The following is a 26,639-nucleotide window of genomic DNA, read 5'->3' as shown; positions in this document are numbered from 1 at the left end:
GGTTGTGGTTGTGGAGGTAGTGGTTGTGGAGGCTGGTGTGGTGGGTGGGTGGGGGATGGTGGCCTTTGTTGTAGACCAGCTGAGGCAGCGGTGTGGGTGACAGTGGCGTGGGTGGCAGCATGGCCCACTGCTGGTGCCTCACGGCCGGCACCACCACTACCACCACCATGCACATTTTCCATCCCAATTGCAACACTATCATTGTCATTTTCACTGTCTGTTCCTGTTGTACAGCAACGGGATGTACTCCGAGATGTGCTCCTTCCTCTTGGAATAGCATATGGCACACTACCAGAGCGCATATATCGTCGTATATATTGACGCTTCACTGGAGAATATTCCACTTCACTATCACTACAGGAACTGGTTTCAAGAGCTTGTAGTTCATATTCACTATCACTATCACTATCATCACCAATGCTCATATCTGAGTCCGAGATTTGGGAAAATAAGAGTTTCCTCTTTGATTCTGGTACAACTGTACGTGAACAAGATGGCCCAGCATCAGTGGTGGAAGGCTGAGAGTCGTCTGGGTTTTCCTCACTACGTATTACCAATATTATGGTCATTAGTTTCAGTCACAACCTCACCAAAACCTTGAAACTCATCTTCACTGGCACTTCCATCTGTATTAGAACTGTCACTGGGGAACAAAAGTGTCCCAATTCGCCAAGGAGTGAGGAGCTTCTTACCGCGAGGCATGGTGAACAAGGTCTACTAAAATGGCGTTCCCACAATGCGCCACTGGGTCCCAGATTTTTTTCTACCGTGCACAACGACCACACACACCCATTCTCTAACATCTAGGGCTACCAGCCTTTTCCCGCAAGATTTGAAGGTGCTAGAATTTATGTGTACTATTTCGTCAAAAACACTGGCGCGTAAGCCGTACTAGTACGGCTGAAACCCTGAAAGGGTTAATAATAACATGTATTTTTATTATTAGTAACATATATCTTATTAAATACCACTGCCTCAACCGCTGCCTCAACTGCTGCCTCAAACACTGCCTCTACCGCTGCCTCAACCACTGCCTCAACCGCTGCTTCAACCACTGCCTCAACCACTGCCTCAACCACTGCCTCTACCACTGCCTCAACCACTGCCTGAACCGCTGCCTCTACCACTCCAGTTGCACCCAATCTACAAGCACCAAACGCAATGAATTATTGTGAAATGTTTGGTTAGAGTGTGGAGACTAATGCTCACTCCAGCATAAACAAAGGCACACTGACTGACGATGCATCAACCACTTCTTCTACCACTGCTTCACCCCTCGTATTTTTGTACAATATCCTTCAATTCTATCGTATTATTATTATTATTATTATTATTAGCAGTAGCAGAAATGTTTGATTCTTTGCCCTGTTTAAGAGTAAACATATGTCACCGTCCAATACCTGTCCGAATAGCCATTCCAATATTCAGTCATGAATGGGTTGACATTATTTATACTGTAGTTTAATAGCAAATAATGAATAAACAAAACACTTGCCATACTGAGTGGTGGGAGAGCTGGCTGCCAGTTTTGGGGGTCGGAGGGAGGGTAGTAGGGACTCGCGGGTGACTGGAAACATAACCCTTTCAGGGTCCGTCCCGTAGATCTACGGCTGGTCGGTGAGTGTCCAAACCGTAGATCTACGCCAAAATTCTAGCGCCGTCAAATTTAGCGCGAAAGCGCTCATAGGCCTACATATGAGAGAATGGGTCTGCGCCGTGGGTGTGCGCCATAAACAAAAAATCTAGGCGCCTGCATAGCATTGTGGGAACGCCGGCTCAGTCACCCTTGTTCACCATGCCTCGTCGCAAGTCAGCTCTCACTCCCCGGAAAATTGGGACTCTCCTCTTCGTGTCTGATAGTTCTGACACTGATGGAAGTGGAAATGAAGACGAATTCTACGGCTTTGATAAGTTAGTGACCGAAAATAATGACCAGGATATCGATAATAGTGCAGAAAACCCCGACGATCCTCGACCTTCTACCTCTGGTGTGGGCACTCGTGACTCACCGTCGGGTGTTCCTAAACGTAAGAGAAAACTAATATTTTCCCGTGGCCTGGCCTCTGACTTCAGTAATGACGATGATTCTGACGTGGATTGTGATTTTATTGCGCTCGACGATCATTCGAGTAGTGATAGTGAGGAAACATATTCACCAGTGAAGCGTCGGTATGTCCGCCGCCGCATGCGCTCGGGTAGTGTACCCTATGCTGTGCCCAGGGGACGGAGTACATCCCGCAGTACATCCCGGAGTACATCCCGTGGCCCTACACCCGTTTTAGGTAGTGATAGTGAGGATGATGTGGCTACACTTGGCATGGATGGGCCAGAGACATCAGTGGATGGTGTTAGTGGGGCTGGTGGTGGTAGTGGCACCGCCATGCGTGACTCGCTGTGCCACGCGGGAACCCACGCTGCTGACTCGTCAGTTCAAGGACAAAGCGGAGCGTCACCCACCAGCCCGCCACAACCACCCGTACAACCAGCCTATGATGTCCAGTATCCACCAGCAAACCGTATCTGGGATTGGCAGCAAAATCCCAATTTTGTTCCCAGCCCTCACCACTTTGATGACTCGCAAAGTGGAATTCTACCTACCTGTCCCCTTGGAACCACGGCCAATGAACTGGAATTCTTTGAATTATTCTTTGACCAGCCATTGATGGAAATTATTGTCAGGGAAAGTAATAAGTATTTTCAGTACACCATGGCAAATATGATCTTATCACCACAGTCAAGACTACACAGGTGGAAAGAGACGACTGTTGCAGAAATGTATTTGCTTTTTGCAACAATAATGCTTATGCCTCACGTCTATAAGCATAATATAAAAGCATACTGGTCCACAGATCGGCTAATTTGTACCCCATCCTTCAGTGAAATAATACCAGTGAACAGGTTTATCTTACTGTTACGTATGTTGCACTTCTCTGACAAAACCAGGCCTGACAGAAGTGACAGGTTATACAAGATTAGAAATGTTTTCATGTATCTCAAACAAAAGTTCAGGATATACTTTTACCCATTCAAGAATCTTGTAATTGACGAGTCTTTGATTTTGTTCAAAGGTAGACTGTCATTCAAGCAGTATATACCGAGCAAGAGGAACCGCTTTGGTATAAAATTGTTTGTACTCTGTGATTGTGACAGTGGCCTGGTGTTGGATATTGTTGTATACACGGGTAGTAAAACATTGAAAGATACCAAGATGTTATTGGGTATATCAGGTGACGTAGTGAGAAACATGATGGCACCTTATCTCGGTAAGGGCCATACATTATATACCGATAACTGGTACACAAGCCCATTACTCAGTGATTTCATGCGAGTGAACAAGACAGATGTGTGTGGCACAGTGCGTTCTAATCGTAAACATATGCCCAGGCTCAACGCAGGTGTTCGTGGTGATGACGTGCAGGTGTTTACTGCCAATGACATCATGGCATTACGGTGGCATGACAAACGAGATGTCACATTGTTGACAACCATTCACCGTAATGAAATGCAAGACAGTGGCAAAGTTGATCGAGTGACCAATGAACGTATTCGAAAACCAGTGACAGTGATTGATTATACACAAAACATGCGCTTGGTTGACAACTGTGACATGCAGATTGGTTTTGTTGACTGTGTTCGTAAGAGTTACAAGTGGTACATGAAACTTTTCTTCCATCTCATGGACATTTCAATGCTGAATGCATATAATATGTACCAAATAAAGACTGGTAACAGACCACCGTATGGTGAATTTTGTTTGTCTGTTGTCAGACAACTCATAATGAAGTACCTGGCAACAACACCTGCAATACAACATGGTCCTCGAATTCATCACAATATACCCAAGCGTTTGAGGAAAGAAGGTGATCATTTCATAATACAGCTTCCTTCAACTCAAAAGAAATTTGCTCAGAAGAGATGCATTGTCTGTGCACAAACAAAACGACGGCAACAAAAACGCAAAGACACTCGGTTTATGTGTGAGGAATGTAAGGTGCCTCTGTGCATGGTGCCTTGTTTCAAGGAGTTCCACAAGCTCCAGCAGTTCTAAAACCATGTCCAGTGATTGTAAATATGTAAATATATGATAGAACATTAGTATTATACAATATTTGTGCATGTTTATTGTAATAAACAACAGTGGTAAACAATAATATGATAATAACTTTAGTGCGGTTATTGTGTTCAATACAGTGAGTTTATATATATACATTATATACAGTATTGGTCTCTCAGGCCCCAAATGTTAGTAGGAATAGAAAAAAATGGAAAAGAAAAGAAAAAACAACTAAAACAACAAAATAATATAATACGCGTATGTGGAATTCGTCGATGTTGCCGCCACCACATCATTTTCTACAAACTTCTTGGCACTGTATCTCGGTAAGTACTGATCAGATTCTAATTTTTTTTGTTTTATTACCTTCACAAAAATATGCTCTTTAATTCTGTAAGAAAAAATAATTTTTTTTTTTTTCAAAATTTCTTGGACACTGGTGCGTGACTTCAGATTTTGGCCTTGGACCCTGAAAGGGTTAAATATGATTTGGCGGCTGGGAATTTGGCAGTTGGGAATTTGGTGGTTGGGAATTCGTGAATGTGTGAAGCCCGCAAAAGTTGAAAACGCGAATGTTGAGGGAGACCTGTAATTGCATTGCATTTAATTTAAATGAGAAAAATTGACTCTGCAAATGAGCAAATCCAGATGCGAGCAAGGTCACGGAATGGATTAAACTCATAAGTAGAGGTTCCACTGTACATGATTTTGGAAAGAAATGAACAGTTGTAATAAGTTACTGTAATATGAAAACTGTGATAGGGATGCCTGCTAATGGAAAATAATTGAGAGGACTATTGTATTAAGAAACTAGTTAGTACGTACTAGACATTTGGTAAAGCTCTTATAAAAGGGAAAGTGAAATTAATATACATAATTGCATTTTTAGGTAGTAGGTTGGTAAACAGCAATTGCCCAGAGAGGTACTACCGTCCTGCCAGGTGAGTGTAAAACGAATGTCTGTAATTGTTTTACGTGATGGTAGGATTGCTGGTGTCTTTTTTGTCTCATAAACATGCAAGATTTCAGGTATGTCTTGCTACTTCTACTTACACTTAGGTCTCACTACACATACATGTACAAGCATATATATACACACCCCTCTGGGTTTTCTTCTATTTACTTTCTAGTTCCTGTCCTTGTTTATTTCCTCTTATCTCCATAGGGAAGTGGAACAGAGTTCTTCCTCCGTAAGCCATGCGTATTGTAAGAGGTGACTAAAATGCCAGGACCAAGGCCCTAGTAACCCCTTCTTCTGTATAAATTATTAAATTTAAAAAGAGAAGCTTTCATTTTTCTTTTTTGGCCACCCTGCCTTGGTGGAATACAGCCGGATTGTTGAAAAAAAAATATATATAATTGCATCAAACAAAGGTAAAATGTGACTGTTTGAAATGGTGATACAGGGAAGTGATGGAAGGATGTATGTGGGCCAGTAGGCCACCAACAGCAGCAGCATGGTTAACCAGACAAACACCAAACAAGCCTGATCCAAGGCCTGGCTGTGAGAGTAGGAAAACTCTTGAAACTGGTCACTTGTTAGGTTTTGGGAAGAAAATGTAGAATAGAAAGGTACTGTAGGCTGTAGAGAAAATGAAGGCTGGTGCACTAAAAAGCTTTGTACTTGTAAAGAAACTGCTTGATGACAAGTTAATAAATTGTAAAGTAAAAGGACACAAGTGCAACTAATGTGACATTTATTGTGGCAACGTTTCGCTCTCCAGGAGCTTTATCAAGCTTGATAAAGCTCCTGGAGAGCGAAACGTTGCCACAATAAATGTCACATTAGTTGCACTTGTGTCCTTTTACTTTACATATTGTCGGTAATTCTACCAACTTTATTACAAGTTAATAAATTGTACACATGAAAATATAAAGAGGACACTAGCACAAAATGAGTGGGTAAGGTGTGGAAGATCAGTTGAGATAGATGCACAAATTTTTACAAGGATTCTTATACTGCCCTGGCTGCTTTATCATCTTTCAAATATATTATTATTATTATTATTGTTCTTTCTTTCAACATACCGGCTGTGTCCCACCGAGGCGGGGTTTCCCAAAAGGAAAAACGAAAGTTTCTCCTTTTACATTTAGTAATATATACAGGAGAAGAGGTTACTAGCCCCTTGCTCCCGGCATTTTTGTCACCTCTTACAACAGTGTGCTGAGGTCAGTGGTTACATGTGGTCACACCTGAGTGTGAGATGGATTTAGCTGGTAAGGAGGAAATGGTCACCATCAGTCATAGTGGCAGCCGCTTTAAGTGGCAAGTGGTTCACAGTTCAGGAAGAAGGAAGATGAGGAGAGTTAATAGAGAAGATGTGAAGGTAGGAAATCGATTCTCTGTTCTCCAAGATGAGTGTACTTCAGTGGCTAGTGAGGTTGAAGGTATCACTGATTCCCCTGCTAATCAAGGTAAGAATATTTTAATAGTAGGAGACAGAAAGGTCAGAGAGAGAGTGTGCCTTCCTGGAGCTGGTGTTGGTGACATAGTCAGCAGGTTGGATAATATTATGGCAGGTAATGGGAACAAGCCCATTATCTGTCTTAGTTCTAGGGGTAATGACATTGGGAAGGGCAGGAGAGAGGAGCTGCTGGATAAGTACAGGTCAGCCATAGTAGTAGTTAGGTCTAAGGGAGGGATCCCAGTCATATGTAGCATCTTGCCTAGAAAGGGAGTTGGCAATGAGTGGATGTCTAGGGCAATTGGTATAAATTGATGACTAGACAGTTACTGCAAGGAACTTACAATCCCATTCATTGATAACTGGGACCTATTCTTTGGCAAACGTGATATGTATGCAAGGGATGGGGTTCATCTCTCTGGGGATGGAGTTGTTGCATTAGCCAATTCGATAGAGAGGGTAATTGATGACTTGTCTAGGAATTTAAACTGATAGATTATAGAGGTATGGGTGTTTGTGGGAAACAATCAGGCTGCAGCATTAGGGTTAAAAACAGCAGTTATTACTGGGGTACCTCAGGGATATGTTTAAAAGACAATATTCAAAATAAAGTTGCTAGTACGTAATGGCAAATCAATTGATCGACAAACAAAGAGAGATAGTAGAGGGTAACGAGTGACTAGCTCCCTTAAGTTTACTATACAAATAGTAGGATTCTAAGAAATAAGATAGATGAGCTAAGATTACTTGCAATATATGTAGATATTATTGCTATAACAGAGACCTGGTTCAACCTGAAAGATAGAGAAATGCCTTCTGAATGCGACATACAGGGTTATTAACTATTCCACACTGATAGGGTCAACAGGAAGGGTGGTGGAGTGGCGATGTATGTCAGAGAAAATTTAAATTGTTGTCTTAGACATGATATAAGATTAAAAACATCGAACACAAAATCTGTTTGGCTACAGTTTCTCGAGGGACGTGACATTAATTTTGGGTGTGATTTATAGGCCCCCAAACCTTGATAGGGAGTTCAGTAAGCTGTTGTGATAATGGGAGATTTTAACTTCAGACAAATTGACTGGAACAGTATGACAGGAAATCTTGAGTCTAGTGACTTTCTTGATACGGTTCAGGATTGCTTTTTAGAACAGGTTGTGACAGAACCAACTAGAGGAAACAATCTGCTTGACTTGGTTCTTGCCAACAAAGAGTCACTAATTAATAATCTTGAGGTTAATGAGGAGCTTGGGGAACGTGATCACAAATCACTTAGTTTCAATATATCATGGAATTAACCAGATAACTGCAATCAGTTATCTGGGTAATTCCGGGTAATGCCGGGAGCAATGGGCTAGTAACCCCTTCTCCTGTAGACATTTACTAAAAAAGAGAAGAAGAAAAACTTTATAAAACTGGGATGCTTGAAATGCGTGGATGTAGTGCGGATGACAAGAAACAGATGATTGCTGATGTTTTGAATGAAAAGAAGTTGGATGTCCTGGCCCTAAGCGAAACAAAGCTGAAGGGGGTAGGGGAGTTTCGGTGGGGGGAAATAAATGGGATTAAATCTGGAGTATCTGAGAGAGTTAGAGCAAAGGAAGGGGTAGCAGAAATGTTGAAGGATCAGTTTTGGAAGGAGAAAAGAGAATATGAATGTGTAAATTCAAGAATTGTGTGGATTAAAGTAAAGGTTGGATGCGAAAAGTGGGTCATAATAAGCGTGTATGCACCTGGAGAAGAGAGGAATGTAGAGGAGAGAGAGAGAGATTTTGGGAGATGTTAAGTGAATGTATAGGAGCCTTTGAACCAAGTGAGAGAGTAATTGTGGTAGGGGACCTGAATGCTAAAGTAGGAGAAACTTTTAGAGAGGATGTGGTAGGTAAGTTTGGGGTGCCAGGTGTAAATGATAATGGGAGCCCTTTGATTGAACTTTGTATAGAAAGGGGTTTAGTTATAGGTAATATATATTTTAAGAAAAAGAGGATAAATAAGTATACAAGATATGATGTAAGGTGAAATGACAGTAGTTTGTTGGATTATGTATTGGTAGATAAAAGACTGTTGAGTAGATTTCAGGATGTACATGTTTATAGAGGGGCCACAGATATATCAGATCACTTTCTAGTTGTAGCTACACTGAGAGTAAAAGGTAGATGGGATACAAGGAGAATAGAAGCATTAGGGAAGAGAGAGGCGAAGGTTTATAAACTAAAAGAGGAGGCAGTTAGGGTAAGATGTAAACAGCTATTGGAGGATAGATGGGCTAATGAGAGCATAGGCGATGGGGTTTGAAAATGTAGTGTTAGTGTTCAGCAGAAGTTTGTGGTTACAGGAAAGTGGGTGCGGGAGGGAAGAGGAGCAATTGGTGGAATGATGATGTAAAGAGAGTAGTAAGGGAGAAAAAGTTTGCATATGAGAAGTTTTTACAAAGTAGAAGTGATGCATGGAGGGAAGAGTATATGGAGAAAAAGAGAGAGGTTAAGAGAGTGGTGAAGCAATGTAAAAAGAGAGCAAATGAGAGAGTGAGTGAGATGTTATCAACAAATTTTGTTGAAAATAAGAAAAAGTTTTGGAGTGAGATTAACAAGTTAAGGAAGCCTAGAGAACAAATGGATTTGTCAGTTAAAAATAGGAGAGGAGAATTATTAAATGGAGAGTTAGAGGTATTGGGAAGATGGAGGGAATACTTTGAGGAATTGTTAAATGTTGATGAAGATAGGGAAGCTGTGATTTTGTGTATAGGGCAAGGAGAAATAACATCTTGTAATGAGTGAGGAAGAGCCAGTTGTGAGTGTGGGGGAAGTTCGTGAGGCAGTAGGTAAAATGAAAGGGGGTAAGGCAGCCGGGATTGATGGGATAAAGATAGAAATGTTAAAAGCAGGTGGGGATACAGTTTTGGAGTGGTTGGTGCAATTATTTAATAAATGTATGGAAGAGGGTAAGGTACCTAGGGATTGGCAGAGAGCATGCATAGTTCCTTTGTATAAAGGCAAAGGGGACAAAAGAGAGTGCAAAAATTATAGGGGGATAAGTCTGTTGAGTATACCTGGTAAAGTGTATGGTAGAGCTATTATTGAAAGAATTAAGAGTAAGACGGAAAATAGGATAGCAGATGAACAAGGAGGCTTTAGGAAAGGTAGGGGTGTGTGGACCAGGTGTTTACAGTGAAACATGTAAGTGAACAGTATTTAGATAAGGCTAAAGAGGTCTTTGTGGCATTTATGGATTTGGAAAAGGCGTATAACAGGGTGGATAGGGGGGTAATGTGGCAGGTGTTGCAGGTGTATGGTGTAGGAGGTAGGTTACTGAAAGCAGTTTAGAGTTTTTACGAGGATAGTGAGGCTCAAGTTAGAGTATGTAGGAAAGAGGGAAATTATTTCCCAGTAAAAGTAGGCCTTAGACAAGGATGTGTGATTTCACAGTAGTTGTTTAATATATTTATAGATGGGGTTGTAAGAGAAGTAAATGCGAGGGTCTTGGCAAGAGGTGTGGAGTTAACAGATACAGAATCACGCATAAAGTGGGAGTTGTCACAGTTGCTCTTTGCTGATAACACTGTGCTCTTGGGAGATTCTGAAGAGAAGTTGCAGAGATTGGTGGATGAATTTGGTAGGGTATGCAAAAGAAGAAAATTAAAAGTGAATACAGGAAAGAGTAAGGTTATGAGGATAACAAAAAGATTAGGTGATGAAAGATTGGATATCAGATTGGAGGGAGAGAGTATGGAGGAGGTGAATGTATTCAGATATTTGGGAGTGGACGTGTCAGCGGATGGGTCTATGAAAGATGAGGTGAATCATAGAATTGATGAGGGGAAAAGGGTGAGTAGTGCACTTTGGAGTCTGTGGAGACAAAGAACTTTGTCCTTGGAGGCAAAGAGGGGAATGTATGAGAGTATAGTTTTACCAACGCTCTTATATGGGTGTGAAGCATGGGTGATGAATGTTGCAGCGAGGAGAAGGCTGGAGGCAGTTTAGATGTCATGTCTGAGGGCAATGTGTGGTGTGAATATAATGCAGAGAATTCGTAGTTTGGAAGTTAGGAGGAGGTGCAGGATTACCAAAACTGTTGTCCAGAGGGCTGAGGAAGGGTTGTTGAGGTGGTTCGGACATGTAGAGAGAATGGAGCGAAACAGAATGACTTCAAGAGTGTATCAGTCTGTAGTGGAAGGAAGGCGGGGTAGGGGTCGGCCTAGGAAAGGTTGGAGGGAGTGGGTAAAGGAGGTTTTGTGTGCGAGGGGCTTGGACTTCCAGCAGGCATGAGTGAGCGTGTTTGATAGGAGTGAATGGAGACAAATGGTTTTTAATACTTGACGTGCTGTTGGAGTGTGAGCAAAGTAACATTTATGAAGGGATTCAGGGAAACCGGCATGCCGGACTTGAGTCCTGGAGATGGGAAGTACAGTGCCTGCACTCTGAAGGAGGGGTGTTAATGTTGCAGTTTAAAAACTGTAGTGTAAAGCACCCTTCTGGCAAGACAGTGATGGAGTGAATGATGGTGAAAGTTTTTCTCTTTCGAGCCACCCTGCCTTGGTGGGAATCGGCCAGTGTGATAATAAAAAATAATAATAAAACTGCAATCAAATCTCTCTCCCAGATTTTTGCTTGGCTGACTTCATGGGACTGAAAAATTACCTGGGTGGGCTAAATTGGGATGTCCTGACTATGGATCAGGTAGGTTATCTTGGTTGCCAATATGACTTTTTCAGAGCATAGTTCCAGCAGCCCAGACAACTTTTGTTCCAAGTAGGGAAATTAGATCTAACAAAAATGATCCCAGATGGATGAACAATAGATTACAACATCTCATTGGTCAAATGAGAGGCATATATAGGCATATGAAAAGAGGGGATGGGCAGTTAGGAAATAAGTATATTCAATTAAAGAGAGAAATAAAGAAAGGAATAAGAAAAGCAAAAAGGGATTATGAGGCTAAGGTCGCAAGGGATTCAAGGGTTCTTTCATGTATACAGAAGTAAGATTAGGGACAAGATTGGCCCACTTAAGAGTAACTCTGGTCAGATTACTGACAGTGATAAGGATGTGTGTGAAATTCTCATTACCTACTTCCTCTGTTTTCACCCAGGAAAATACTAGCGATATTCCTGAAATAATTGATTATGTAGAACAGGACGATAATAAACTATCCACGATTGCGGTAACTAGTGACATGGTCCTCAGACAAATAAAGAAACTAAAACCTAACAAATCCCCAGGCCCTGATGAACTGTTTGCAAGGGTGTTAAAGGAATGTAAAGAGGAACTTAGCATACCTTTGGCTCATCTTTTTAACATATCACTACAAACTGGCATAGTGCCTGATAAGTGGAAAATGGTGAATGTAATATCTATTTACAAGGCAGGTGGCAGGTCCTTGGCTTCGAACTATAGACAAGTAAGCCTTACCTCCATTGTGGGAAAATATACGGAGTCAATAATTTACAAAGCAATTCGTAGCCATCTTGATAGGCACAGATTGATTAACCCTTTGAGGGTTTTCGTCGTACTAGTACGTCTTACGCGTAGGGGTTTTTGACGTACTAGTACTCATAAATTCTAGCGACCTCAAATCTAGTGGGAGAAAGATGGTAGGCCTTCATATGAAAGAATGGGTCTATGTGGTCAGTGTGCACAGTCTAAAAAAAATCCTGCAGCACACGGTGCATAATGAGAAAAAAAAAACTTTTTCCATTTTTTTTTAATAAATCAGCGACTTTGCAGTGTATTTTCGTATAGTATTTATTGTTGTATTCTAGTTTTCTTGGTCTCATTTTATAGAATGGAAGACATATTACTGAAATTGAGATGATTTTGACTGGTTTTACAATGAAAGGTGCCTTGAAATTGAGCTCAAAGTAGCAGAAATGTTCGATTTTTACCAAACTTCAAAAGTAAACAAATCGTGCCAAGCGTGCAATACACGTCAACTGGTGAGTCTAATATTCTTTCACAAGTGCACCAATAATATTTATACCATTTTTTACACTAATGCAGTAGTCTGCATAACAGTAAATCTTATATTTTTTGTGAGAATAAAAATTCAAAGTGGAAAGCAAAAGAATATAAGAAGGGCCTTGAGACGTGACTAATGACTAGAGGAAATGTCATTTTAGTGCCAGGAATGTCTTTCTTGTTTATTCTGGACCCTATTCCGAAATTGGCATCTTTTGAAATTTGTGTGAAATTGGCAAAATTGCTAAATTCTGACCACTGTACTGGATAGTTGAATTTATAAATGGGTGGTTTCTTGCACCCATTCGATAGAAAAAATGGAGTTCTAGCGAAATATTCATGTTTTTTGTCGACTAGTACAGTAAAATTGGCCGAAAATGGGGCTCAAAGTGGGCAAAATCGCCGATCCGTAAACATCGCCGAGACCGCTAAATTTGCGAGAGCATAATTCCGTAAGTTTTCTATCAAATTTCAAACTTTTGGTGTCGTTATGATCGGGAAAAGATTCTCTATCTTTTCATAAGAGAAAATAATTTTTTTTTTTTTTTGAAATTTGGCCGACCCTGAGAACAAGTTTCTGAGAGGGCCTGTCGACCCTCAAAGGGTTAATGAATCTCAACATGGTTTTACAAAGGGGCGTTCCTGTCTTACGAATTTACTAACATTTTTCACTAAGGTGTTTAAGGAGGTAGATCATGGTAATGAATATGATATTGTGTATATGGACTTCAGTAAGGCTTTCGATAGAGTTCCACATCAGAGGCTATTGAGGAAACTTTAGCACACAGAATAGTAGAAATTTTTTCCGGGGTAGAGGCATGGCTGACAAACAGGCAGCAGAGAGTTTGCATAAATGGGGAGAAATCAGAATGGGGGAACGTCACAAGCGGTGTGCCTCAGGGGTAAGTGTTGGGCCCATTGTTGTTCACACTTTACATAAATGACATAGATGAGGGAATAAATAGCGACATAAGCAAATTTGCTGATGACACCAAAATAGGCCGTCCAATTCATTCTAATGAGGACACTAGAGCACTCCAGGATGATTTGAATAGACTGATGCAGTGGTCGGAGAAGTGGCAGATGCAGTTTAATATAGACAAATGCAAAGTTCTAAATGTTGGACAGGAAAATAACGTGCGATATATAAACTAAATAATGTAGATTTTAATACTACTGATTGTGAAAGGGATTTAGGAGTTCTGGTTAGCAGTAATCTAAAACCAAGACAACAATGCATTAGTGTTTGCAATAAAGCTAACAGAATTCTTGGCTTCATATCTAGAAGTATAAATAATAGAAGTCCTCAGGTTGTTCTTCAACTCTATATATCCTTGGTTAGGCCTCATTTAGACTATGCTGCTCAGTTCTGGTCACCATATTACAGAATGGATATAAATGCTCTGGGAAACGTACAGAGGAGGATGACAAAGATGATCTCATGTATCAGAAATCTTCCCTATGAGGATAGACTGAGGGCCCTGAATCTGCGCTCTCTCAAAAGGCGTAGAATTAGGGGGGATATGATCGAGGTGTATAAATGGAAAACAGGAATAAATAAAGGGGATGTAAATAACGTGCTGAAAATTTCCAGACAAGACAGGACTCGCAGCATTGGTTTCAAGTTGGAAAAATTCAGGTTCAGGAAGGATATAGGAAAGCACTGGTTCGGTAATAGAGTTGTGGATGAGTGGAACAAACTCTTGAGTACAGTTATTGAGGCTAAAACGTTGTGTAGTTTTAAAAATAGGTTAGATAAATACATGAGTAGGTGTGAGTTGGACCTGACTAGCTTGTGCTGCTGGGTCTGGTGCCATGCTCCTACCTTGAGTGGAGGTGACCAGACTGGGTGGGTCATTGGGCTAATCTGGGGGGGGGGGGGACATGGACCTGCTCCACATGGGGTCAGTAGGCCTGTTGCAGTGTTCCTTTTTTCTTATGTTCTTAACACGCATGGCTTACAGAGGAAGAATTCTGTTCCACTTCCCCATGGAGGTAAGAGGAAATAAACAAGAACAAGAACTAGAAAGAAAATAGAAGAAAACCCAGAGGGGTGTGTGTATATATATATTTGTACATGTATGTATGGTGTGACCTAAGTGTAAGTAGAAACAGCAAGACGTACCTGTAATCTTGCATATTTATGAGACAGACAAAAGTCACCAGCAATCCTACCATCATGTAAAACATGTACAGGCTTTCATTTTACACTTACTTGGCAGGACAGTAGCACCTCCCTGGGTGGTTGTTGTTATTATTATTTATATATTGTTGTATACCAGGAAAAGTGTACGGTAGGGTTATAATTGAAAGAATTAGAGGTAAGACAGAATGTAGGATTGCGGATGAGCAAGGAGGTTTTAGAGTGGGTAGGGGATGTGTAGATCAGGTGTTTACATTGAAGCATATATGTGAACAGTATTTAGATAAAGATAGGGAAGTTTTTATTGCATTTATGGATTTAGAAAAGGCATATGATAGAGTGGATAGAGGAGCAATGTGGCAGATGTTGCAAGTATATGGAATAGGTGGTAAGTTATTAAATGCTGTAAAGAGTTTTTATGAGGATAGTGAGGCTCAGGTTAGGGTGTGTAGAAGAGAGGGAGACTACTTCCCGGTAAAAGTAGGTCTTAGACAGGGATGTGTAATGTCACCATGGTTGTTTAATATATTTATAGATGGGGTTGTAAAGGAAGTAAATGCTAGGGTGTTTGGGAGAGGGGTGGGATTAAATTATGGGGAATCAAATTCAAAATGGGAATTGACACAGTTACTTTTTGCTGATGATACTGTGCTTATGGGAGATTCTAAAGAAAAATTGCAAAGGTTAGTGGATGAGTTTGGGAATGTGTGTAAAGGTAGAAAGTTGAAAGTGAACATAGAAAAGAGTAAGGTGATGAGGGTGTCAAATGATTTAGATAAAGAAAAATTGGATATCAAATTGGGGAGGAGGAGTATGGAAGAAGTGAATGTTTTCAGATACTTGGGAGTTGACGTGTCGGCGGATGGATTTATGAAGGATGAGGTTAATCATAGAATTGATGAGGGAAAAAAGGTGAGTGGTGCGTTGAGGTATATGTGGAGTCAAAAAACGTTATCTATGGAGGCAAAGAAGGGAATGTATGAAAGTATAGTAGTACCAACACTCTTATATGGGTGTGAAGCTTGGGTGGTAAATGCAGCAGCGAGGAGACGGTTGGAGGCAGCGGAGATGTCCTGTTTAAGGGCAATGTGTGGTGTAAATATTATGCAGAAAATTCGGAGTGTGGAAATTAGGAGAAGGTGTGGAGTTAATAAAAGTATTAGTCAGAGGGCAGAAGAGGGGTTGTTGAGGTGGTTTGGTCATTTAGAGAGAATGGATCACAGTAGAATGACATGGAAAGCATATAAATCTATAGGGGAAGGAAGGCGGGGTAGGGGTCGTCCTCGAAAGGGTTGGAGAGAGGGGGTAAAGGAGGTTTTGTGGGTAAGGGGCTTGGACTTCCAGCAAGCGTGCGTGAGCGTGTTAGATAGGAGTGAATGGAGACGAATGGTACTTGGGACCTGACGATCTGTTGGAGTGTGAGCAGGGTAATATTTAGTGAAGGGATTCAGGGAAACCGGTTATTTTCATATAGTCGGACTTGAGTCCTGGAAATGGGAAGTACAATGCCTGCACTTTAAAGGAGGGGTTTGGGATATTGGCAGTTTGGAGGGATATGTTGTGTATCTTTATATGTTTATGCTTCTAGACTGTTGTATTCTGAGCACCTCTGCAAAAACAGTGATAATGTGCGAGTGTGGTGAAAGTGTTGAATGATGATGAAAGTATTTTCTTTTTGGGGATTTTCTTTCTTTTTTGGGTCACCCTGCCTCGGTGGGAGACGGCCGACTTGTTGAAAAAAAAAAAAAAAAAAAAAAAAAAAAAAAAAAAAAAAAAAAATTGTTGTAGATGTTGCACTTTCAATTCTGGTAGATAGTGGGAACAATTTATTCAATTTATATAAAAAACAAGTTCAAAAAAGTAAAGCAAGAATGGGAGAAGTTCTCCAAGGGTCTTGAGTGAATGAATTAATTACATGAGGAGTGTTCTAAGATGGATTGATGAAAGATTGATCATAATTGTCAGGGAATGCAAGTGTAGGTTCAGCTATTTGTGATAGATTTAGAGGTGTTTATGCAGGGTGTATACAGTATTTATACTTATATACAGTATTTAGACATGTGGATACAGTATTTAGACATATGCAACACATGTATTTTTATTAAATATGTATCACCAACCAGTGGCTTTTTTTTTGTTCAATACATAGATTATAAACTGGAGACAGTAGAAGATGAAGTAACAAGTCCCTCATTCATGAAGGTGTTTACTGTTTACTGCCTTGGTTTTGATGAAACAGGCTCATCAAGACTAAGGTATTTTAACACCCCATTTTCTACTATCCCTAGGTTCAGTATCTTGATTCGAGGCTGGGGGATTCATCACCTCATCTCCTACTGTCTACATTTTATAAGCTGTATTGAATTGGAAAAGCCATTGATTGTTAAAATGTCTTGAAAATAAATATACTCAGGCTGTGCACGTGTATAAAACTCATCAGTTTGTCGGTAGTGTATTTCATTAATATACTGAGAAGGTATGGTTGTAAGTGCTCTACACATATGGAAGAATTGCTAAGTGACTTATTTGGAAGGCTCCTTTCACTGAAATTTTGTTTATGATTTGAAGCCGTTTCAGTAGAACGAGTTTCTGATGCATCCTATATTTTACTGGATTGGCAGTAGAGATGCTGTAAAATGGAGTTATATTTTGTCTTAGCATCCTGCTCATAAGTAAGTTTAAGTTTTTTAGGTATTTTAATAATGTTTTTTCCTCTTTAATTAAATTAGCGGTCTTCTGTGGGCCAGAATCAGAGTGGCTGGAATAATGGACCACCGGCCAATAAAATGATGCGCATGGATATGGTGAGTAGATGCCCACATTTTCTTTTTTTTTTTTTTTCCATCCTGGTATGATTGGGATATATAGCAGTATAATACAGTATTTGAAACTCGAAGGGGTGCCTCAACAAATTTGGACTGCCAGCTTGAGATCTGAATTTTAGATTGAAGTCAAGCAGGGTTGCAATGGGTGTTTATTACCTGGTGTGTAAGACACCAGATGGTTGTGTCATGCCAAGACACTGCAAGGAGTTACCCATCTTGGTCTTGGGACTACAACCCTACAAATTTGTGGGACACAGGGGCAATGGATTTTTTCCTTTCTTTTTCCTCTAAAAATCATTTAAATAAAAGTGCTGTAAATTGCAGCTTGATCTATTGTCATATAATTTTCAATTTTATTCTAATAAGAAATGATTACTAGACAATGTTAATAAGTCACTGAAAAGTTTCCCTTTTCTGTTGTTGTTGTTGCTGAGTAGCAAACAATGACACTAAAAAGTCTTTATCAATTCTAATGTAATTTGAAGAAAGTTTTACAAACACTTATGTTTGTGCTTGACTTTGATAAGTGTTAACTTTAGTAAATTCATATGTAAATTTAATAAATATCAGGAAGATGTTGGAAACTTAAGGAATTCAAGAAAGAAAATCTTCTAAAAACAAGAGCTGTACTAGCTGGATTTGATAGCTGCATAATGCAGCAGCAGTGTCATATAGCTCTCTGTTTGGGCAGAAAGTCTCTATCCATTTGTTATTCTCTTGGGGACATAATTGTTTATAATTTAACTTCATTTTCTGAGTGCTGCTGTTGACTACTCGATGTAAATGAGCCTTGCTGTTGAGCACAACTTTGTGTAGGTGTTGCTTCTGTCCCTGGATGGTATTTCATTTATGCAGTTCACATCTATCATCTATATGAATTGGACATGTGATAGTTCTTGAACCATCACCCTTCTCAATGTTAAAATAATATATGTTTTCATTTGGGTTAATATTAAATTATTAATCATCGACATCCCAATAAGAATTTCCTTAATATGTGGTATTTTCCTTGTAAACCTGTCATTTAAAAGGATATTTTGCAACTCCTTTTCCTCTATTGTTGTTACTGCCTTGACTCTGTCCCTTGTCAGGCTTACATATTAACCCATAGTATTTGATTGGGTCATATATGGTAACAAAAGTACTTTGGAAAGAATTTCTGTGTTGAAGGCCAGCATCCAGGGCACTTGATTTCTCTGTGGTGACTGAGTGGCAAGTGTCTTCAACAGGGTGGGGGTTATGATAACTACCGAGGTCAGACACTTGCCCCCTCAATGCATCAACCAGCACGCAAGTTCCCTCAACGTGATCATCAGTTTGGCCCTCGTCGGGCTGGCGACAATCTGTCTCCCCGTCGAGGCAGGGGTGGCCGTTTCTTAGGTCAGGCTGGTCGTCAGGTGACGACTGAGCAACAGTCAAGGAAAACAGTAAATGACAAGAAGGGAATGGCCAAGGATAATAAGGGCCTTGTGAAGGACCAAAAGAAGGAGAAGGATGAGGAATCAGCAGCAGCAACAACTGGGACAACAGGTGGTCAAAAAGGAGATAAAACTGAGGGTGATGATTCCTCAGCTACAGCTGACCCCAAACAGAGGTAAGCGCTCTTCCCAAAGTGCTCATGACACTCCTGTAGGACTTGTTCCTTACAGGACTTTTTTTGGGCTGCAATTGATTAAACAGTTGGCCTCTGTAATTGGCGGAATTTTAAGTTGACCTTTGAACTTGTTTTGATATACTGCTGTATAGCAGTTGATGCGTGTATGACTATCAATTTCTTACAGTAAAGCTGTATTAATTTAATTTAGCAGTTTGTTTTCAAGCTGCTCAAATCAATTCACTTTGCTGTTGGAGAAGAATTCCCAAGAGCATAATTAAAAATTAGGAGTGATAAGTTTTTTGATTTAGAAGTGTGTGATTACTTCAGAGTATGAAATTGGCATAGAAATGGGTTGGTTTCCTTTGCTAATTATTTCAACAGACTGGAAATAAGCAGATACTTTAAAGATAGTCTGCTGATTGTCTCGGTTATGCTTTTTATACTTCATATTTGTTACTTAAACATATTTAACTCAGACCAAACTGTAATAATCAGAAATTTACTACATTTGTGCATCAGAAAAGGTTTGAGATATGTGTGGTTGTATTTTGGTACTTTTTTAGACTGGGCACTAGTCCAGATTTCTTTTGTTAGAGTCCATGGTGTTCCAGTTTGGTACCGGACCATGAAAGTCATATCTGCTAAAGCATAAATGTGCTTTAGAACTGTTTTTAATGGCATTTGAGGATTTCTCTCTGATTATGTTTGCCTATCAAAATTTTCTTAATTTATAAAACTCCTAAGCTATAATTTCAGATTTCCAGCATGCCAAATTGGAACAGGCTTCCTAATTTTGTGACACGCGCCATTTGGTGCACGTATGGCAATTTTTTATATTTTTTGCATAACATGGACTTAAGTGATACCAGCTTAAAGGCTTATATAGTTTGTGTTTTTTAAGATCTTAGGAAAAAATATTCTGTGCCTGGGTGGTAGTGCCACGTCTAATATTTGTGGCTTTAATAAGTTTGGCTATTTGTTTATGCTTGTACTCAAGATGTAAAAAAAAAAAAAAAAAAAAAAAAAAAAAGTCCCTTCCTCTCCCTACCTATAAATGTTTTCATGTTATTCTAGTAAAACCAGCTAATGTTTGAATGATTTTATCTTGCATCACCCGGGAGAAAACTCTACTAGCTCCTACTTTTCATTTGCTGCACTTACCCTTCAGTGTTCTCATGTCATTTACTCAGCTAAAAATCATAAACATTTTATGCTGTAGGTGATTAAAGATCACATCTTTTATTCTCTTCTCACTTTCCTAAAAAACTGCAACATTAAATAATGATTTAATGGGTAATGAAGTTAGAAGGAAGTAAATATTGGCAATGTCTTTAGATACAGAACTGTTTCATTGCAGCACATAAATCACATATAAAGATCTTTGTCTTTCACTTTATGTAACTTGGAGACTTTAATGATCTTCATTTATTTAGCTTTCATAACTTTGGTCTCCATTTTAAACTTTCTGTAACCTTTATTCATTGGTATTATAGGTGAGCTTCAAAGTTTTAACTTAGTACATCAGTTACAAAATTATCCGTGTTTTATGTACTCTTGTCTTCCTTTTACAACATTTTTGATGTACTTTTAATAATAATTATGTGATTTGCCAACTTTATAATATGTCAGTCCAGTTTACTGTCTTCTTAAGGGTTTTTTTTGAATAGCACAGAAATACTGAACAGTTTGTTCATATAACACCACATAGGTTAGAGAATATATTGGGCATAATGTTGTGTTATACAAATTTTCTCAAGTATAGAAGAAAACATATATAGGAGCAGAAATTACTGTATATGCCTGATAAAACAAAAGCAGCAGAATTAGGAGTTGGGAGTTGATAATCTTCTGCAACATAAGTGAAATCAGAGGTGGAGTCATGACCATTTGTTGCTTCCAAACACCAACTTGCTAAATCCAAGTTTTTTTTATTTTCTCTATTGCTGCTCTATCCCATTCCATAGACTAAGAATTCAGTGAGCAAAAAAAAAAAAAAAATGTCAATGCACCGGCTGTCTCCCACTGAGGGAGGGTGACCTCGAAAGAAAAACTTTTTTTTTTTCATGTCGGTCGTCTCCCACCAAGGCAGGGTGACCCAAAAAGAAAATACTTTCATCATTTAACACTTTCACCTCACTCATACATAATCACTGTCTTTGCAGAAGCACTCAGGTACGACAGTTTAGAAGTCTCTCCAAACTGCCAGTGTCCCAAACCCCTCCTTTAAAGTGCAGGCATTGTACTTCCCATTTCCAGGACTCGAGTTCGGCTAACCGGTTTCCCTGAATCCCTTCACTAAATATTACCCTGCTCACACTCCAACAGCTCGTCAAGTCCCAAAAACCATTTGTCTCCATTCACTCCTATCTAACACGCTCACTCATGCTTCCTGGAAGTCCAAGCCCCTCGCCCACAAAACCACATTTACCCCCTCCCTCCAATCTTTTCGAGTAAGACCCCTACCCTGCCTTCCTCCCCTTACAGATTTATATGCTCCCCAAGTCATTCTACTTTGATCCATTCTCTCTAAATGACCAAACCACCTCAACAACCCCTCTTCAGCCCTCTGACTATAATACTTTTAGTAACTCCACACTGTCTCCTAATTTCCACACTCTGAATTTTCTGCTTAACATTTGCACCACACATTGCCCTTAGACAAGACATCTCCACTGCCTCCAGGTGCCTCCTTGCTGCTGCATTAGCAACCCAATCTTCACACCCATATAAGAGTGTTGGTACCACTATACCTTCGTACATTCCCTTCTTTGCCTCCATGGATAACGTTTTTTGTCTCCACAGATACCATAGATAGTAGATTGGTAGACAGCAACCACCCAGGGGGGTACTACGGTCCTGCCAAGTGAGTGTAAAACGATAGCCTGTAATTGTTTTACATGATGGTAGGATTGCTGGCATCTTTTGTCTGTCTCATAAATATGCAAGATTATAGGTACGTCTTGCTACTTCTACTTACACTTAGGTCACACTACACATACGTGTACACATTTATTTATACACACTCATCTGAGTTTTCTTTGATTTTATCTTAATAGTTCTTGTTCTTATTACTTTTCCTTTTATATCCATGGGGAAGTGGAATAAGAATCTTTCTTCCATAAGCCATGTGTGTTGTAAAAGTCAACTAAAATGCCAAGAATAATGGGCTAGTAACCCCTTTTCCTGTAATAATTACTAAAAAGAATAATAAGAAAATTGTCAAAGTGGGATGTCTGAATGTGCATGGATGTTGTGCAATTGATAAGAAAGAGATGATTGTGGATGTTATGAATGAGAAGAAGCTGGATGTCCTGGCTTCAAGTGAAACAAAACTGAAGGGGATGGGAGAGTTTCAGTGGAGAGGAGTAAATGGGATTAGGTCAGGGGTTTCAAATAGAGTTAGAGCTAAAGGAGTAGTAGCAATAATGTTGAAGGATAAGCTGTGGCAGGAAAAGAGGGCCTATAAATGTATTAATTCAAGGATTGTGTGGAGTAAAATAAAGGTTGGATGTGAAAAGTGGATTATAGTAAGCGTATATGCACCTGGAGAAGAGAGAAGTGTAGAGGAGAGAGAGCGATTTTGGGAAATGTTGAGTGAATGCGTGGGGAATTTTGAACCAAGTGTGAGAGTACTTGTGGTTGGGGATTTCAATGCTAAGTGGGTAAAAATGTTGTGAAGGGAGTAGCAGATAAATTTGGGGTGCCAGGGGTAAATGTAAATGGGGAGCCTTTAATTGAGCCATGTGTAGAAAGAGGTTTGGTAATAAGTAATACATACTTTATGAAGAAGAGGATAAATAAATATACAAGGTATGATATAGCACGTAATGAAAGTAGTTTGGTAGATTATGTATTGGTGGATAAAAAGTTGATGGGTAGGCTCCAGGATGGTCACGTTTATAGAGGGGCAACTGATATATCGGATCATTATTTAGTTGTAGCTACAGTTAAAGTAAGAGGTAGATGGGACTAGAGGAAAGTGGCAACAACAAATAAGAGGGAGGTGAAAGTGTATAAATTAAGGGAGGAAGAAGTTCGGGTGAGATATAAGTAACTATTGGCAGAAAGGTGGGCTGGTGCAAGTATTAGTAGTGGGGGAGTTGAAGAGGGTTGGAATAGTTTTAAAAATGCAGTACAGTGGTCCCTCGTTCATCGCCCTTAATCCGTTCCTGGAAGTGAGACTACAGTGGACCCCCGAGTTTTGTGATTAATCTGTTCCAGAGAGCCTGCCGAAAGTGGAAATTCACGAAACTCGAAACTATTTTCCCCCTAATAAATAATGGAAATAAAATTAATCCGTTCCAGACACCCAAAAATATAAAAATAAAAATATTTTTTTTCAAATTAAATAAAGATTTACATACTGAAAACAATCAGAAATCAAGTACATGCATATAAAAAATAATAATAACATTACACTTTCCTTTACTGAAGACTTCTGGGTGGATGGAAGATGGGAGGAGGGGATAAGAGGAAGGTGTACAGTATTGTTTGGAAGGAGAATCTCTTTCCATTAGGACTTCATGTAGCAAGTCCTTTTCTGGGGTTACTTCCCTTCTTCTTTTAATGCCACTGGGAACAACTTGAGAGTCACTGGACCCCTGTCGCACAAAATATCTGTCCAGAGAGGTCTGTTTCTGGCATTTCTTTATGATTTGCCTGAAGTGGGACAAGGTTTTGTCACTGAACATGTTGCAGATATGGCTTGTTTCAGCTTGGTCAGGGGTGATACTTTTCAACAAAACTTTGCAACTCATTCCACTTTGAAGACATGTCCTTAATCACCGAAGAAGGCACCTCCTTCACTCTCTTTTCCTCCTCCTCTGAAGCAGGTTCCTTAGCTGTGGTCTGATGCTGTTCCAGTTGACGTTCTTGCAGTTCGTCAGTGGTTAGCTCTTCCCTGTGGTCCTCCACCAACTCTTCCACATCCCCATCACTCACCTTCAATCCCATGGACTTGCCCAATGCCACAACACCTTCCACAACAAGCAGAGGGTCGGCAGGGTCAGGGTCTGCCTCAAACCCTTCAAAATCCCTCTGAATCGTGTTCTTCGCTTTCTTTACCAAAGGGCTTGCACTAGCTTTCCTTGGGCCCATAGTGACTTACTTAGCAGTTGCAATCACAAAAAACAATGGATTATTATGTATGAACCCGTGGGGTGATGGTCACGTGTTGGTAAACAATGGCACACTGAGCGTGAATGGCGTGGGAGACTGGCTTTGTGTGCGCAGTGATGGGCGGACGGGTACCGGACTGTCGCCAAATCACGAGTCTAATCACGAAACTTGAGGCCAAATTTTGCCAAAAGTCAAATTTCATGAAAGTCGATGCTGCTGAAGCTTGGGGGTCCACTGTATTATCGAAATAGACGATTTTCAAATCAATTTTCCCCATAAGAAATAATGTAAATACAATTAATCCGTTCCTGACACCCAGAAGTATGAAACCAAAAATTTTTTTACATGAAATATTGATGAAGTACATAAACAATACAATGGGACATGATGAATGAAACATTAACAGCATAAAGCTTACCTTTATTGGTGATTCCTTTTAGTATATGGAAGACTGGAGGAGGAGAGAGATTGGATTAGTTACTGTTTGGAAGGGGAATCCCCTTCCATCAACACCTCAAGTACTACCAAGTCCTTTTCTGGGGTTACTTCTCTTCTCTGTTTCTTAATGCCACTAGGACCAGCTTGAGAGTCACTGGAGTCCTGTCTCACAAAAAAACTGTCCAGAGAGCTCTGTTTTTGGCATCTCTTTAAAGCTTCCCTAAAATGGGCCAAGACTCTGTCACTGTACAAGTTGTCGATATGGCTTGCAACGTCCTTCTCAGGGTGATGTTTCTCCATAAATCTTTCCATCCTACCCCACATTTCAAAAATCTCCTTAATTTCTGAAGAAGGCACCTTCTTCCATCTCTCTTCCTCCTCCTCTGCAGCAAGATTCTGAGCTGCGATCTGTTGCTGTTCCTGGTGAAGCTCTTGCAGCTCCTCAGTGGTTAGCTCTTCCCTGTGGTCCTCCACCAACTCTTCCACATCCTCCAAACTCACATCCAACCCCATGGAACTCCCCAATGCCACAATAGAGTTCACAACTGACATAGGCTCATCAGGGTAGCCACAAACCCCTCAAAATCCCTCTTTTGGACACAATCTGGCCACAATTTTCTCCAAGCAGAGTTCAAAGTCCTGGTAGTCACTCCCTCCCAAGCCTTGCCTATAAGGCTTATGCAGTGGAGGATACTGAAGTGTTCTTTCCAAAAATCTCTTAGGATCAAGTAAGTGTCTGATGTCACATGCTAATAACATAGAAACATGGAATATACTCTAGAATGAATTAAATAAATCATTATGTATGTCACGAGGTGTTGTGTTGTGTTGCTGTTGGGTGTACAGTAGGGCCCCCGCTTTACGGCGTTTCGCTTTACGGCATTCCGCTAATACGGTCATTTCAAATTATGACCAAAACTCGCTATACGGCTCCCCCCACCTGACTTTCTAATACGGTCACCGCGCCCCACCTGGTTTGTTTACATTCTCTGTAAGATCCGTAAGCACTAAGTCTCTCCATTATGTCTGGAAACTCCAAAATTTTAAGTGTTTTTAAAAGTTATTTCATGTTTTATATATATACTCGGATAATTATGCTTATGTATACCTGTACTTAAATAAACTTCCATACTGTGCTGGCATGCAGGTACACATTAAAATCAGTAAGAGTGTTCTTTGTCTCCAGACGTCATATTAGTAATGATAATGATAATCACCGAGGCTCATTTAAATGTCATATATTACTTTAATATACACATTTTCTTTAATCCATCTATGATATTTTTTTCAGAATTATATAATAAACACGATGCATAACATATAAATATGATAAATACACCCCACAGTAGAATAAATAAACATATATACGAGATGTGGTAGCAGACGACTTGCACAAGTGACGCCATATTAGAAATAATAATACTAATAATCACTGAGTCTCATTAAATGTCGTATATTACGTTAATATCCACATTTTCATTAATCCATCCATGATTTTTTTTTCAAAATTATATAATAACCATGATACATAACATATAAAGATGATAAATACACCCCACAATAGAATAAATAAACATAAATATGAGATGTGGTAGCCAGATAACTTGTACAAGTGACACCAAGAATAACATTTTCTCTAATCTAACACAAGAGAAAATGTGTTACTGGGGGGTAACTGTAGAAAATTATTCCTTTGTATGTATGTAAGTAAGTTTATTCAGGTATACACAAATACAGTTACATAGATTATCATACATAACAGCATATGTGTAGAGAACCCAGGATAACCCAAAAAAGTCAGAGTGACTTATTTCCATTGCCTTCACTCAGAGCGTCATTTCTTCTCAAAATGATGTTACATGAGAATGGGAGTGTTCTTCTTTATTTATTCTACCGTATCAATGTAGAGACAACCTGTACACAATGTAACTTGTACACAAACCAGACGTGTACACTTTGTTTGTTTACAAAACTTAACTTCACCTGGTTTGTTTACATAACTCTGCGCCTGTCCTCTCTCATGCACTCATTCCTTCTCTCTCTCATTTATTCGTTTTATCTCATTTACTTACTCCTGACCCTACATTAAGACAACAAATATT

The 26,639-nt window shown here is 39.8% G+C and overlaps 1 protein-coding gene across 2 annotated transcripts in view; it reads left to right on the top strand.

Annotated features, from left to right (window-relative positions):
- Positions 1-17,268: 17,268 nt before the first annotated feature.
- LOC128693591 (myb-like protein X) overlaps positions 17,269-26,639 on the top strand; it is a 239,416-nt gene continuing 230,045 nt past the window's right edge. The window contains exons 1-2 of one of the 2 annotated variants that reach the window (XM_070087622.1): positions 17,269-17,363; positions 18,614-18,978. In XM_070087622.1, the coding sequence (XP_069943723.1) occupies positions 17,346-17,363; positions 18,614-18,978 (383 nt within the window). In that variant the 5' untranslated portion in view covers positions 17,269-17,345. The remainder of the gene's footprint in view (positions 17,364-18,613; positions 18,979-26,639) is intronic. The other variant, XM_053783391.2, reaches the window with a different exon arrangement.

Source organism: Cherax quadricarinatus, chromosome 2 (assembly GCF_038502225.1).
Source record: "Cherax quadricarinatus isolate ZL_2023a chromosome 2, ASM3850222v1, whole genome shotgun sequence".
NCBI lineage: Eukaryota > Metazoa > Arthropoda > Malacostraca > Decapoda > Parastacidae > Cherax > Cherax quadricarinatus.
Note: the sequence above shows the minus strand (reverse complement) of the source record. Positions and strands in the feature narration are given on the sequence as shown.